The sequence below is a fragment of the Vigna unguiculata genome, chromosome 9 (genome assembly GCF_004118075.2).
Source record: "Vigna unguiculata cultivar IT97K-499-35 chromosome 9, ASM411807v1, whole genome shotgun sequence".
Classification (NCBI taxonomy): domain Eukaryota; kingdom Viridiplantae; phylum Streptophyta; class Magnoliopsida; order Fabales; family Fabaceae; genus Vigna; species Vigna unguiculata.
The window spans coordinates 35,492,406-35,509,595 of record NC_040287.1 but is presented as its reverse complement, the minus strand read 5'-3'; the positions used below and the strand labels follow the sequence as shown (position 1 = coordinate 35,509,595).

The 17,190-nt window shown below is 29.2% G+C and overlaps 1 protein-coding gene across 1 annotated transcript; it reads left to right on the top strand.

The window, feature by feature from the left end:
- Positions 1-4,193: 4,193 nt before the first annotated feature.
- Positions 4,194-8,436, top strand: LOC114163281 (double-stranded RNA-binding protein 1-like). Its single transcript, XM_028047497.1, has 3 exons — positions 4,194-4,415; positions 4,762-5,024; positions 7,307-8,436. The coding sequence occupies exons 1-3, from the start codon at positions 4,391-4,393 to the stop codon at positions 8,069-8,071; spliced, it is 1,053 nt and encodes a 350-aa protein (XP_027903298.1). The 5' UTR covers positions 4,194-4,390; the 3' UTR covers positions 8,072-8,436.
- Positions 8,437-17,190: the final 8,754 nt, after the last annotated feature.

Here is a 17,190-nt window from a genome sequence, read left to right as displayed (position 1 = left end):
CATGATTTGGGAATTTATGGATTCCGCTTTTCTGCACTTTCATATAATCACAAATCAACCTAACTAAATATATTTGATTTTCACAATCCGTCTTAGCAATCTCCTTTGAACATTTTAATTCCTTCAAACAAACATAACCTTAGAGTTTAAGATTTAATGAGTTGAATGCTGTGTTATCATCTTCGATAAAAATAAAAATCATGACATAAGGAAAATTGATTTAGGTTTTTTTCTTGTTCTTCTGTGTATTTTGATATTTACTAATTTTAAAATTTTAAAATATATTTTTCTTTTTAAGTATTGATATAATATATTTTTAGTAATTAATAGAAGACATCACAAAAATATCCAATACAGAATTGAGCTTGAAGAAAGGCGTGATTTAATATGGTACTAATAATGAATGATTTTATTTCTTGTGTGAAGCGATGTTTCCAGAGCATTCTACCTAAAAGTGACGCAAGGATACTTGGAAATTAATAATAGTAGTTTGCAGTTAGTTATTAAAAGCAACTACCATTCAACATCAGAAATTTGAAATTTCTAGTTAATTATGATAGTACCTTTTCTATGATTTAAGATTTAGGATTTCTAATTTTTGGTTGAAGATGGTAAGTGGATTTGACTTCTATTTTATTAATGTTGTTTTTGCCAAACGAATATCCTCTGAAGACCATTAGAATAAAATGTTACATCTTAGAGTATAAGTATTCGAGATTGAATAATTATGTATTCTTGTTGATTGAATGATGTTGTATTCTTTCAATCACTTATTAATTAAAAGTTTTTACCAGGATCTTTCACATGTTTATAATTGGCATATTAATAACCAAACTGTTAGAAAAAAAAATTATTTTAATAATTATCTATCATATTTCTTCACAATACATTTTAAATAATATAATGTAAATTTGGATGAATTATATTTATTACATTCATAAATTATAGCCTATCACTATATATATATATATATATATATATATATATAAAAGTAGTTAGTTAATTAAATTAAATTTCAAGTCTTTTTATAAATTTACGTTTTTTAGTTTTCTTAATCAATATTTTTTCTATCAGATAAATAAATTTTTCTATTTTTTAATTATTTGTTTTAATTGAATGATATAATTATTATTCTGCACTTTCATCTTATTATTTTTTTTCCTCTTCATAAAGAAATATGAGATTTTATGTGATTAATATAAATCAATATTATAGTTAACGTTTCATTAACTTTAAAACCTCATAATTCTTACAAGTGGTAAGAACAAGAGCAAAAAATAACATTTTGATTTGACAACCTAATTAATGAAAAAATTAATTAAAAAATATGTAAGTTTTAAATATTCAATAAACAGAACAAAATTAATAAAAATATGAGAAATTTTAAAACTTAATTAAGTTTTTATTATTTGATGCTTTTATATATATATATATATATATATATATATATATATATATATATATATATATATATATATATATATATATATATCGGATTCATTTCAATGAGTTATCCTAATTAATAAAAACCCTCAAATATATCATAAATCTAACGCAAAGTGTGTATTTTTTTTATCTTATGCTGTGAAAGTATCACTCAAAATGTGTATTTTACCTCTTGTTAGGAAAGCATCACTATCTTGCATGGTTTCATCCCAGTTGAGTCTTGATAAAATAGTCAACTCAATAAGAAAATATTGACTTGTTACTCCAATACAACACATCCATTAGAACTATGTGAAAAAATGTGAAAAAAGTTTAACGTTTAATTATATAAATTTTTGTGTCTTTTTAATAGGTGATTTATGTTAGGCTGTAATTCAAAATTCAGTTAGACAATTTTTTTTTACTGTTATTATTGTTGTATATAACTATGTGCTCATGCTATTTTTCATTTGTAAGTATATTGGACATCACTGCAAACTTTTATGTTTTTTTGTTTGTGTTATTTTCTTTGGTCTATGTTATTTTTACGTTTTGTTTCAACAACTGGTATTTAGAGCCAAAGTTAGAGAATTAAATCAGATGTAGCATGCTTTGAGAAGATTGTAGGGTTGCAAAGAAAGTTACTTTTGTATCAAAGTCATTTTTTGTATTCCCTGATGCATGGTCATGGACTTAGATGCATATCTCTTCTTCATTTTGGTAAATTTGAATTTGCACTTTGTCAAATGAGTATTATTTTCACTTCAAGTGTCTATAACTTCACCCCATTTGTAGATCTAGGTTTTTTGTGTAAAGAGTGAGAAACCTTTTTCACGTTGGATTAGAATGATAAACACAAGTTTGGCTCTTTCTTCTTTTATTTTTTTTTTCAACTAAATTATGCAATTCATAAGGTATTTTCAAATCTGAAATTACTTTTTAGATCGTAAAATTCACAAAATAATTTTTAACTTAATTCATTTCAAAATTGTGCAATCTAAAAATTATTTTCAGATTTAGAATGATGTTTTGAAATGTATATTACTAAATGCATTCAAGAAATATATTCCAAAATATGCATTCAAAAATATATTCCAAAATAAGCATTCAAAACTATATTTACAAATTAAAAAAAAATTGGAATTTACGATAGAAAGTACATTTTAAAAAGATGTATTCCAGAATGCATTTAAAAATACATTCCAATCATTTTCCATAATCACAGTAAATTACCTCCTCAATCAGTCAAAGGATGCAGCAATATCACACACTACTAACTAACCAATATAGCAAAAAATGAAGAAGAAGAAAGGTGGTGATGGAGTAGTCTGCGCAACACACAGAATGAAGTGAAAATGGTTACATTTAAGATTTTTAATAGAATTTTAATAGAGTAAAATTGAATTATTAAATTTTATAGGGGTGTATGAAGTAAAAAGAGATATACAGGAAGAAATAGCCCAAGAGTTGACCCAAATTGAGAATTCAATATGCATATTTGAGCCCAAACTTACAAATATCTTGTAAGATTGTTTACTATTTCCTTTATAGAATTTCCTGACATTCTTTCAAGATGTTGATTATATTTTCCTATAACCAATGAACCAATCACTTTTTTTTTTAATCACTGTATTCCATGTTAACATCGTTTAGTCTTGTGATATGAGGATTTAGAGAATGGTTAGATGATATATATATTTATTTATTTTTTAGGGTTAAAAGTATTTTTATTATGTATTCTTCATCTCTTTGTTGTAAAAATTGTTTAATTAGTTTTTTTTTTTAAATTACTAGTTATAACAAAAATGCTTATAATATTATCCACAAACAAACTCTTTGCATCTCAAAATAGGATTAGACACACACAAACTCTCTTAATAGGAGTTTGAGTATGATGTTCAAGTGGTTCACACAAAGTCAACTAGAGACAATTATTGTCACTTTCTTCCTCATAATATTTGAGCATCTCAATTATAATGTCTTTGTCAACATAGTGTTTCACTCCTAAAATCCACATTGTTAGGTCCATATGATTCCACTACTAGTTAACCTTTCCCTTCCATTGATCCCAAACATTTTGCAAAAACTATAATTGAGAACTATTTTTACATTGGGTTGACTTTTTAGTACAATAATTGAAAAGAAGTTGATACTGAATTTTCTAATAATATATTTTTACAAATTTTATACTCATTAAAGAAAGAAAAGTATTTTGTATTATTGAAATATTAAATGTATCTGTTTTTCTTGAATACACAGCATATAGAAAACATTAAAAATGGCTTAAAAAGATCCAATGATTGGGATGCAAGATTACAAAATTAAATGTATGGTCACTACTTAGAATGTTTTCACATTGTTATCATTAAATGAACTTTCTTGCAACTTATTTATAATCAACAAATTTGTCCTTTTTTAATTGAATAGAGGACAAATATTATGGTCAGAGTAGTTTAGGTTTTATGATTGGATTGGAGGTTAGCAAACATATACTGAACTTTATAAATTACAAGAAAAACTAAAAAACAAAAGTGGTTATAAAATAAAATACAGTTATAAGAAAAAAAATATACACATTATAAAAAAAAGAAAAGAAAAAAAGATCACTATACATCACATTGAAAAGTGATCAAGAATCCATTGTTGTCTAAGTATGGGCCATTGGATTGTGCAGAAAGAAAAATCAAGGAGTGAAAAATGGCATCAAATGGACCAGATGAATGGGCCTTTTCGGGTACTATGCACCCGAATTAAACGCGTCCTAGCCACTTAATAAAACGAGAGCGGCGCAGATTCCGGCATTGCCTCCCACATGTACTTCACACACAAACCACCTTTTTCTTCTTCTTCTTTTATCTTCTCACACCGTTTTGAACATTCATCCACGCTTTTTCCGCTCATTAAGTTTGAGTGAACCAATTAGAGTCTCAGAATCACTCACTCAATCCTTCTGTAACCGTCACCGATGCTCACTAACGACGATTTCCAAGGTATTCCCTCTATTGTTTTTTAAATTTAACTGAATAATCGGAGACAAAGGTTTGATTTCTTGCTTTCATGAATCATTCTGTCCCTCTAGATGAGGGAGTGAGTTTTTGTAAAAGAATGTAGGGTTCAAGAGAAATGTGCTTTATGCTTAAGGGGATTCGTGAAGGGTGTTTGATCAACTAGGTTTGAAGTAATGAAGTAATAGCTTGTTAAAAAAAATGTAAACTTTGATAGGGTTCGCTGCAATCAAAGGTGGATCGAAACTGGCTTAGTTGTCACGCCATTTGTATGGGTTGGGATATTACTATGTGTTAACTATTTGCATGTGTTTTCCTATACGTGTTTCAGGCGTTTCAAATTGCTATGTGTTTAAGAGTCGATTGCAGGAGTATGCGCAGAAGGCGGGGCTACCTACTCCTGTCTATGAAACTATCAAGGAAGGACCTTCCCATGAACCTTCTTTCAGGTCAACAGTGATAGTGAATGATGTCCGGTATGGTTCTTTGCCTGGATTTTCCAATCGGAAGGCAGCAGAGCAGTCCGCTGCCGAAGTTGCTTTGGTTGAGTTGGCCAAATCTAATGCTGTTAATCAATCCATCACTCAACCTGTTGTAAGTAGTCTTTAACTATTATCAACTTTTTTGTGCATGCAAAGTGTGGATTTTCACATGCTAAATGTGGCGCTACCATTGTATAGGTTTCTGAAACCTTCTTTGACCCTTGAAATCATGTTGTTTAGTTGTTCTTTTTTGGGTAAAAGTATGCTTTTTCTCCCGTTTTCTAATGCATTTTTTTGTCAGACAAAGTGACTAAAGCCCAATTTAAGTTGAATTCTCTTGAATGTAATGCATTTTTTGGGCCTAATGCATGTATTTAAATCTTTTTTCTTGACCATTCTACATGTTAGAATATAATTAGCGGTTACAGGTTTTCAGAAAATGGTTTCTAGAAAATCAACCGTTACATAATCTCGTAAATTATGATGATTGATTCTATATTATTATGTACTTTTATTGTAATTGACTCTATTCAATAGTATAAATACATATTGTGTGCTCTGTATTGTAATGGATTCTATTCAATAGGATAAATACATCTTGTGTGCTCTGAATTATGCACACAATACATTCAGAACATATACAATTCCATACACACAATACATTCAGAACATATACAATTCCATACTGCAAAACAGTCCCCTTCACGCTTTTCGGATATACTAATATGATGCTCTATTCCTATTAATTTCACCACCAGCTTTCATTTTTACCTCATTACTATGTTCTTATTTTTCTTAGATCGATTGTTATTGTGCGCTTAAACTATGATGTATTAGTTATTGTTTATCATGAATTTCTTTTAATCTTTTAATCATGTTTTCTAATGCATTTTTTGTCGGACGAAGTGACTAAAGCCCAATTTAGGTTGGATTCTCTTGAATCTAAGCCTCAATAACTAGAGCGTTACGAGGGAATTTTTGGGCCTAATGCATGTATTTTAAACCTTTTTTCTTGACCATTCTACATGTTAGAATATAATCAGCGGTTACATATTTCCAAAAAATCAACCGTTACATAATCTCATAAATTATGATAATTGATACCATATTATTATGTACTTTTATTGTAATTGATTCTATTCAATAGTATAAATACATATTGTGTGCTCTTTATTGTAATTGATTCTATTCAGTAGTATAAATACATATTGTGTGCTCTGCATTATACACACAATACATTCAGAACATATACAGTTCCATACTGCAAAACACTCCCCTTCACACTTTTCGAATATACTAATATGATGCTCTATTCCTATTAATTTCACCATCAGCTTTCATTTTCACTTCATTACTATGTTCTTATTTTTCTTAGATAGATTGTTATTGTGCGCTTAAACTATGATGTATTAGTTATTGTTTATCATGAATTTCTTTTAATCATGTTTTCTAATGCATTTTTTGTCGGACGAAGTGACTAAAGCCCAATTTAGGTTGAATTTTCTTGAATCTAAGCCTCAGTAACTAGAGCGTTACGAGGGAATTTTTGGGCCTAATGCATGTATTTTAAACCTTTTTTCTTGACCATTCTACTTGTTAGAATATAATCAGCGGTTACATATTTCCAAAAAATCAACCGTTACATAATCTCGTAAATTATGATGATTGATTCCATATTATTATGTACTTTTATTGTAATTGATTCTATTCAATAGTATAAATACATATTGTGTGCTCTTTATTGTAATTGATTCTATTCAGTAGTATAAATACATATTGTGTGCTCTGCATTATACACACAATACATTCAGAACATATACAATTCCATACTGCAAAACACTCCCCTTCACACTTTTCGAATATACTAATATATTCCTATTAATTTCACCATCAGCTTTCATTTTTACCTCATTACTATGTTCTTATTTTTCTTAGATCGATTGTTATTGTGCGCTTAAACTGTGATGTATTAGTTATTGTTTATCATGAATTTCTTTTAATCATTTTTAGTGTGCATTATTATATTTAAGATAGTAGTCATCCCACTTCCCACTATAGTGTTTTCAAAGTTTGCAACTACACACAGCCATCTGAGACTGATAACCATTTTTAGTTAATAGAATATATTTTGGCCCAGTAGGACTTCACTTTGCAGATTATATTTTCACCCACCTAAATCATTATTTGATTCTTGGAATATGCATGATTAGTAGTTATCAGATCTGACACTTTTAAGAGCTTATAGTCCCGTTGCCCAATTTATCTTGGGGATTTGTGTTTGTTGTATTGTCTCTGGACATCTAGTACTTTTAGTTTCAGCATTTTGGTCTCCTTGAGCTGTACAAGTTATTGTGCGTTTGCTGCCTCTGACCATGTTGGTGGTGTTACATCCAGCATGAAACAGGATTATGCAAAAATTTACTTCAGGAATATGCCCAGAAAATGAACTATGCAATGCCTATGTATCAGTGCAAAAAGGATGAAACACCTGGTCGAGCATCAGTATTTTCATGTACGGTGGACATTGGAGGTATACTCTATATTGGGGGAGCAGCAAAAACCAAGAAGGAAGCAGAGATTAAAGCTGCCAGAACTGCTTTATTAGCTATCCAGACAAGTGCATCGCATGCTTCCCAAAACCAGGCTGGCCATCCACAGTTGACAGTCCTTCCATGCAGAAAAAGGGTAGCAGAATCTGTTTTGATAGCCGACGAGAATTCGAATCCCCCAAAGCCTAAGAAAGCACGATTTAAAAGGAAATCTTCTAAGAGGAAAACTCCTAGAGATAAGATAGGCCTAATTCATACTGAAAACGTGGGTATTGAAGCAAATATTGATCATGAAGTAGAAACACAAGCAAGTGTTAATGGTGAATCAGGTGTGCAAGAAACGAAATCTGAAAAATTCACTTCAGAAGTCATGAAGAATTTAGAGAATGGAATATCATTTAAGTATCCCGAGAAAGAAGCATATGCTGTGGAGGGTTCTCTTGTTTTTGAAAATGGAAAGTCAGCAGAATTATACTCCAAAAGTCTTGGGACTGTTGTTACAGATCTCTCTTCCGTGTCAAATGGAGACATATTGGAAACAAGTGTGGAGAGGAACAAACAGTTATACAACGGAGAAATGGTTTCTGACCATTGTGTTGTGGGGGGTTGAGGCTTAAAGTGTTAAATTATCAGACTGCAAAGATTAAACTATTAGCATGGAAGATGACATTCAAGAATGCTGGTCATTTATTAATAGGAACCTTGAGGATTCCAACTCTTTTTCTTTGTTGGGTGTCACTCAATTAGGAAAGTAAAATATAGGATGTGATGATTCTCAAAGCATGTTGATAATTTTCATGAGTGATCTGATGAGGATGTGTAACACCATTTATTTATATTGTATTAGAATATGTGAGTTATGTTTCATTTGTTAGCGACACGGGACGTGGATTTGGACGGGTTTGAGTTTATATGAAAAGTGCAGTTTCCTTTTGGAGTTTAACTCTGAATTTGAAATGTAAAAGATTCATTGCATGTTTTGGTTGGTGAAAACTCTTTAGAATGTGTTTGGTACGATGGAAAGAAATGCATTTCTTTTTGTACACTAAAACTTATTTTGAATTCGGTTTAATGTTAATTTATTTTTTAATTAAAGATTTTAACAAGTTGTGGCTTTAATTTTATTATTATATTTATAAAGTTACCTACGAATGAAAGAGAAACAAATATTTCATTTTGATGATTTAATGTCGGATACATATTGGCCTTAACTACATGTCAGGCCAAGTACTAGATTGGAATCTCATGCGTCGGGAGGTTAAAAGTAATTGATGATTGATATGTGATAGTTGAATGTGATTAAGTGATTGGAAATAACCAATTAGATAAACTAATGATGCAATCCATCAAGGGTTGACGGACCTATGATGCCTTGTTTGAAGAATATATCTCCAATGACGTCACACAATTTAGCTTTTCACTAGTTAATGATGGAGTCAAAATGATAACATATTGCATATATTTTCTAATAACTTATTCTAGGGTCATCATTCCGTTGAGGTGCTAGATGACTTGTTTGTTTCATCTTTCCAACACGGAGCTCTTACATACGATGCTAGAATGTGATCATGAAGGAGTCTGTCAAGATTTTTTTACAGTATTTAAGCTATGTTCACTTCAAGGGAAGTAACTATTCATAGAGAATGACAATGGAGTAGAGGTGAAATCTGCATTCGTCTAGGTGGGTGTAAGAGTAAGAAAAGGTGACGATTTGCGGGATCTACTGATTTTGCAGTCTCCATTAAATTGATGTCATTTGAGAGGAATACATATTTAAATACATTTTTACCCTCAAATTAAATATGTTTTCTTCATGTGCATGTGTGCGGCTGGTGGAGAGGGATCCGATCCCATGAGGGCGGAACCAATCCATGAGAAAATGTGAGAGTAGAACCGATCCATGACAACTGTAATCAATCCATGATATTTCCAAATACACTTTTTATTAAACTAATAGGTCTTCCAAATCCATTGAGTGAATTCGATCCATGATAATATGATTTTTCTTCCTTTGGACCATGTTTGTTTTTTAAAAGCAAATAATAATAATAATAAAAAAATATATAAATATGTATATTAATTAATGATAATTACTATATTTTTAAATTTTAATAAATTTAATTCATCTAATTATCATTTAATTTAATTTTTACCATCAAGGATATTTTAGTAATTTTCAAATTTTTATCTATTATTTTTTTTAATTTATTACATTAATCAAATCACTCACTAACTTTTATGAAATTCATTTTCAAATCCACTCTTTTTACCCTCTAAATCCACTCAAAAAAACACACATATTCATCCACTCAAATTAACACAAATCCATCTTTACACTCTCTTTTAAATGTATCCTACCAAGCGAACACACCCTTAAAATACTAGTGAAGGGTTTGAGAGCATATATGTACGAAATTGAAAGATGATGTACTATGCTTGAACAAGGTGAAGTCATATGAACGAGGTGAAGTTACAAAAATTAACCCTTATTTTTTACACTAGGTGGCTGGCTTGAAAAAAAAAACGCCAAATAAGATAGACAAATAAGTGAGGTACAATGAGCAAATATGTGGGGAGTTGTGTTCTAATTTTCGTACAATTTTTTTAAATTTAGTAATCATATTCTTTTTTTTTCCATCCAATGGGATGTACTTCTTATGTACCACGAATATTATTATATGTTATCCAAATCAACCCTTGTTACTTGCAATAGGTGGCTGACTTGAAGAAAAAAATAGGCCAATAAATTGGGCACAATAGGTAAATAAGTGGCGAGCTGCGTATTATTTCTCGTAATATTTTTTAAAATTTTATAATCAATATTTTTTTATCATCCAATGTGATGTACCTCTTATGTAGCATGAATTTTAAAATATGTCACAAAAATCAACCCTTAATTCTTGCACTAAGCTTGAAGAAAAAAAATAGGAAAAAAATGAGGCTCAATAAGTAAATAAGTGAGGAGTTGTGTATTACTTCTTGTACAATTTTTTAAAATTTACAAATCAATATTTTTTTGTTATGCAATGGGATGTACCTCTTATAAGTTACAAAAATACCCCCTTATTGTTTGCACTAGGTGGTTGACTTGAAGGAAAAAATAGGCCAAACAAGATAGGCAAATGAGTGGACCTCAATTAAAACATAAGTGGGAAGTTGCATGTTACTTTTCGTACAATTTTTTAACATTTAGTAATCAATTTTTTTTTCATCCAATGAGATGTACTTCTTATGTACCATTTATTATAAGTTAACTAAATCAACTTTTGTTGCTTGTACTAGGTGGCTGGCTTGAAGAAAAAAATAGGTCAATAAATTAGGCAGAATAAGTAAATAAGTGGACAGCTGCGTATTAATTCTCGTATAATTTTTTAAACTTTTATAATCAATCTTTTTTTGTCATCCAATGGGATGTAGATCTTATGTACCATGAATTTTAAAATGTCACAAAAATCAACGCTTAATTCTTGCACTAGGTGTGGCTGACTTGAAGAAAAAAATAGGTAAATAAATGAGACTCAATCAGTAAATAAGTGGAGAGTTGTGTATTATTTCTCGTACAATCAATCTTTTTTTGGTTATCCAAGGTTATCCAATGGGATGTACTTCTTATGTACCATGTATTTAATTATTTTTTATATGTAGCTGACTTGAAAAAAAAAATAGGCCGAATAAGATAGGCAAATAAGTGGACCCCAATGAAAAAATATGTGGGGAGTTGCGAGTTACTTTTCGTATAATTTTTTTTTCATTCAATGGGATGTACTTCTTATACCACAAATTTTATTGTAAGTTAGCCAAATCAACTTTTGTTGCTTGCACTACGTGGCTGACTTCAAGAAAAAAATAGGCCAATAAATGGGGCACAATAAGTAATTAAGTGGAGAGCTGCGTATTACTTCTCGTATATTTTTTTAAACTTTTATAATCAATTTTATTGTCATCCAGTGGGATGTAGGTCTTATGTACTATGAATTTTAAAATATGTCACAAAAATCAACGCTTCATTCTTGCACTAGTGGCTGGCTTGAAGAAAAAAATAGGCAAATAAATGAGACTCAATCAGTAAATAAGTGGAGAGTTGTGTATTACTTCTTATATAATTTTTTAAAATTTACTACTCAATCTTTTATTGTTATCGAATGGAATGTACCTCTTATGTACCATGTATTTAATTATAAGTTACAAAAATCAATCCTTATTGTTTACACACTATGTATCTGACTTGAAGAAAAAAAATAGGCCGAATAAGATAGACAAATAAGTGGACCCCAATGAAAAAATATGTGCAGAGTTGCGTGTTACTTTTCGTACAATTTTTTAAATTTAGTAATCAAATTTTTTTTCATCCAATGGGATATACTTCTTATGTACCACAAATTTTATTATAAGTTAGACAAATCAACCATGGTTGCTTGCACTAGGTGGCTAACTTGAAGAAAAAAATAGAACAATGGGGCATAATAAATAAATAATTAAATGGTGAGCTGCGTACTACTTCTCGTACAATTTTTTAAAATTTACTAATCAATATTTTTTTGTCGTCCAATGGGATGTACCTTTTATGTACTATGAATTTGATTATAAGTTACAAAAATGAACCCTTATTTTTTGCACTAGGTAAGCTTGAAGAAAAAAAATGCGCAGATAGACAAATAAGTGGGGCACAATGAACAAATATGTGGGGAGTTGCAGTTTACTTTTCCTACAATTTTTTAAAATTTAGTAATCATTCTTTTTTTCATCCAAAGGGATGTACTTCTTATGTAGCACGAGTTTTATTATAAGTGATCCAAATCAACCCTTGTTGCTTGCACTAGGTGGCTGGCTTGAAGAAAAAAAAAGGTCAATAAATGGGACACAATAAGTAAATAAGTGGGAGTTGTGTATTATTTCTCGTATATTTTTTTAAACTTTTATAATCAATTTTATTTGTCATCCAGTGGGATGTAGGTCTTATGTACTATGAATTTTAAAATATGTCACAAAAATCAACGCTTCATTCTTGCACTAGGTGGCTGGCTTCGAGAAAAGAATAGACCAATAAATGGGGCACAATAAGTAAATAAGTGGGAAGCTGCGTATTATTTCTAGTACAATTTTTTAAAATTTTATAATCAACCTTTTTTGTCATCTGATGGGATGTAACTCTTATGTACCCTGAATTTTAAAAAATCAACTCTTAATTCTTGCACTAGGTGGTTGGCTTGAAGAAAAAAAAAAAGGTAAATAAATGAGACTCAATCAGTAAATAAGCGGGGAGTTGTGTATTACTTCTTGTACAATTTTTTAAAATTTAGTAATCAATATTTTTTTGTTATCCAATGGGATAACTCTTATGTACAATGTATTTAATTATAAGTTACAAAAATCAACTCTCATTGTTTGCACCATGTGACTGACTTGAACAAAAAAATAGGTCGAATAAGATAGGCAAATAAGTGGACCCCAATAAAAAAATATGTGGGGAGTTGTGTGTTACTTTTCGTAATATATTTTAAAATATTTTTTTTTCATCAAATGGAATGTACTTTTTATGTACCACAAACTTTATTATAAGTTAGACAAATCAACCTTGTTGCTTACACTAGTGGCTGAATTGAAGAAAAAATAGAATAATAAATGGGGCACAATAAATAAATAAGTGGTGAGTTGTGTATTACTTCTCATACAAGTTTTTAAAATTTACTAATCAATATTTTATCATCCTCCAATGGGATGTATCTTTTATGTACCATGAATTTGATTATAAGTTAAAAAATGAACCCTTATTTTTTGCACTAGGTGACTGACTTAAAGCAAAAAATACGCCAAATAAGATAGGCAAATAAGTGGGGACACAGTGAACAAATATGTGGGGAGTTGCACTTTACTTTTCGTACAATTTTTTAAAATTTAGTAATAATTTTTTTTTCATAAAAAAGATGTACTTCTTATGTACCACGAAATTTATTATAAGTTATCCAAATCAATCTTGTTGCTTGCACTAGGTGGCTGGCTTGAAGAAAAAAAAAAGGGTCAATAAATGGGGCACAATAAGTAAATAAGTGGGAGTTGCGTATTATTTCTCGTACAATTTTTTAAAATTTCATAATCAATATCTTTTTGTCATATGATGGGATGTACTTATGTACAATTTAAAAATATCTCACAAAAATCAACCATTAAAGAAAAAAAATAGGAAAATAAATGGGGCTCAATAAGTAAATAAGTGAGGAGTTGTGTATTACTTCTTGTACAATTTTTTAAAATTTACAAATCAATATTTTTTAGTTATCCAATGGGGTGTCCCTTTTATAAGTTATAAAAATCAAGCCTCATTGTTTGCATTAGGTGGCTGCCTTGAAGAAAAAAATAGGCCCAAAAAGATAGGCAAATCAGTGGTCCTCAATGAAAACATGATGGAAAGTTGCATGTTACTTTTCGTACAATTTTTTAAAATTTTGTAATCAATCTTTTTTTTTTCATCCAATGGAATGTACTTCTTATGTGCCAGAAATTTTATTATAAAATCAACCCTTATTGTTTGCACTAGGTGGCTGTAGAAAAAAATAGAACAATAAATGGGGCACAATAAATAAATAAGTGGGATCTGCGTATTACTTTTTTACAATTTTTTAAAATTTACTAATCAAACTTTTTTTGTCCTCCAATGGAATGTACCTTTTATGTACCATGAATTTGATTATAAGTTACAAAAATTAACCCTTATTTTTTTCACTAAAAAAATCTGTCAAATAAGATAAGCAAATAAGTGGGGTACAATGAACAAATATGTGGGGAGTTGCGTTTTACTTTTCATACAATTTTTTAAAATTTAGTAATCATATTCTTTTTTTTCATTTTTCATCCAAGGAATGTACTTCTTATGTACCACGAATATTATTATATGTTATCCAAATCAACCCTTGTTACTTGCAATAGATGATTGCCGTGAAAAAAAAAATAGGCCAATAAATTGGGCACAATAGATAAATAAGTGGAAAGCTACGTATTATTTCTCGTAATATTTTTTAAAATTTTTTAATCAATATTTTTTTGTCATCCAATAAAATGTACCTCTTATGTACCATGAATTTTAAAATATGTCACAAAAATCAACTCTTAATTATTGCATTAGGCTTCAAGAAATAAATAGTAAAATAAATGGGGCTCAATAAGTAAATAAGTGAGGAGTTCTGTATTACTTATTGTACAATTTTTTAAAATTTACAAATCAATATTTTTTTTGTTATGCAATGGGATGTACCTCTTATAAGTTACAAAAATACCCCTTATTGTTTGCAATAGGTGGCTGACTTGGAGAAAAAAATAAGTCAAACAAGATAGGCAAATGAGTGGACCCCAATCAATTAAAACATAAGTGGGAAGTTGCAGGTTACTTTTCTTACAATTTTTTAACATTTAGTAATCAATCTTTTTTTCATCTAATAGGGTGTTGTTCTTATGTACCACGAATTTTATTATAAGTTAGCTAAACCAACCATTGTTGCTTGCACTAGGTGCCTAGCTTGAAGAAAAAATAGGTCAATAAATAGGGCACAATAAGTAAATAAGTGGAGAGGTGCGTATTACTTATGTATAATTTTTTAAACTTTTATAATAAATCTTTTTTGTGATCCAATAGGATGTAGATCTTATGTAGCATGAATTTGATTATAAATTACAAAAATCAACCATTATTTTTTACACTAGGGATGAAAGTGGGGCATAATGAATAAATATGTGGGAAGTTATGGTTTACTTTTCGTAACATTTTTTAAAATTTAGTAATCAATCTTTTTTTTTTTGCATCCAATGGGATGTACTTCTTATGTAACACGAATTTTATTATAAGTTAGCCACATCAATCATTGTTTCTTGCACTAGGTGGCTGGCTTGAAGAAAAGAATAGACTAATAAAGGGGCACAATAAATAAATAAGTGGAGAACTGCGTATTACCTCCTCCTACAATTTTTTAAAATTTTATAATCAATATTTTTTATATCCAATGGGGATCTACCTCTTATGTACAGTGAATTTTAAAATATGTCACAAAAATCAACCATTATTTCTTGTATGGCTGACTTGAAGAAAAAAATAGGCAAATAAATGGGCTCAATAAGTAAATAAGTGGGGAGTTCTATATTACTTCTTGTAAAAATTTTTAAAATTTACTAATCATACTTTTTTTTATCCAATGGGATGTACCTCTTATGTACCATGAATTTAGATATAAGTTACAAAAATTAACCTGCACTAGGGGTTGGAAGAAAAAAATAGGCCAAACAAGATAGACAAATGAGTGGATCCCAATGAAAAAATATGTGGGGAGTTGCGTGTTATTTTTCGTACAATTTTTTAAAATTTAGTAATCAATTTTTTTTCATTCAATGGGATGTACTTCTTATGTACCACGGATCTTATTATAAGTTAGACAAATCAACCCTTGTTGCTTGCACTAGGTGGTTGACTTGAAGAAAAAACTAAGCCATTTGGTAATTTAAATAAATAAGTGGAGAGCTGCGTATTACTTCTCGTACAATTTTTTTTAAATTTACCAATCAATATTTCTGTGTCATGCAATGGGATATACCTTTTATGTACAACAAATTTGATTATAAGTTAGAAAAATCAATCCTTATTGTTTGCACTAGGTGGTTGGCTGGAAGAAAAAATACGCCAAATAAGATAGGCAAATAAGTGAGACACAATAAATAAATATATTTTTTATCATCCAATGGAAATACCTCTTATGTATCACGGATTTGATTATAAGTTACAAAAATCAACCATTATTGCCTTCACTATGTGGCTACTATGTTGCTGACTTTAAGAAAAAATATGTCAAATCGGATAGACAAATAATTATGACATAAAGAATAAATAAGTTGGGAGTTGTGAACAAATTTGTGAATTGTAATAAAATTTATGGTACATATGTACATTCCTCTAGATGATAAAAAAAAGTGTTTAGTAAATTTTAAAAAATTATACGTAAAATAATACGCAGCTCCCAATTTATTTATTTTTTGTGCCACAATTATTTGTCTATCTGATTTGGCCTATTTTGTTCTTGAAGCCAGCCACATAGTGAAGGCAATAAGGTTGATTTTTGTAACTTATAATGAAATTCGTGATACATAAGAAGTACTTTCATTAGATGATAAAAAAAAATTTACTAGTAAAATTTAAAAAATTATACGAAAATTAACACACAACTGCGCACATATTTGTTGAATAATTTTAATATGTAGTAAATAGTTTAAACTGTTATATTTGTTTATTACGTGAAAATAATAAAAATTTATGCTTTCCAGATAAAAATTGTGACTTTTTCTTTTAAATAAATATTGCTTGAACTTTAATTTTATTAGTATTATTTAATAATTAATGTAAAATATATAATTTTGGTAATTTTTATTTTTACCACTCATTGCTTAACATGTATTGTGAAGTAGATTTCAATATAAGTAAATGAATGAAGATAAAATAATTTAATCCTTAAATACACTGAGAGATAAAAAAGATTCACTAAAATTTTTATATGTACTTTTTTTCTTTTCTTAAGAAAAATAAGTTCTTTAAAGTTGTCAACTATGTTTCGTATTTTTACATTTATGTGAAGTATAATTTTACCAAATAAAAATATAAATTATATAACTAAAATACAGAACAAAAAAAGGACATTTCAAAAATTTTAATCTTTAAAAAAAATATTATTCATAATATATTAAAAGGTTTTCAGA

Bases quoted from the DNA above. Each gene is read 5' to 3' on its own strand.
- LOC114163281 (XM_028047497.1), top strand. From the start codon at position 4,391: ATGCTCACTAACGACGATTTCCAAG. The intron at 4,416-4,761 runs GTATTCCCTCTA...TACGTGTTTCAG, and splicing joins CACTAACGACGATTTCCAAG to GCGTTTCAAATTGCTATGTG. The intron at 5,025-7,306 runs GTAAGTAGTCTT...TGTTACATCCAG, and splicing joins AATCCATCACTCAACCTGTT to CATGAAACAGGATTATGCAA.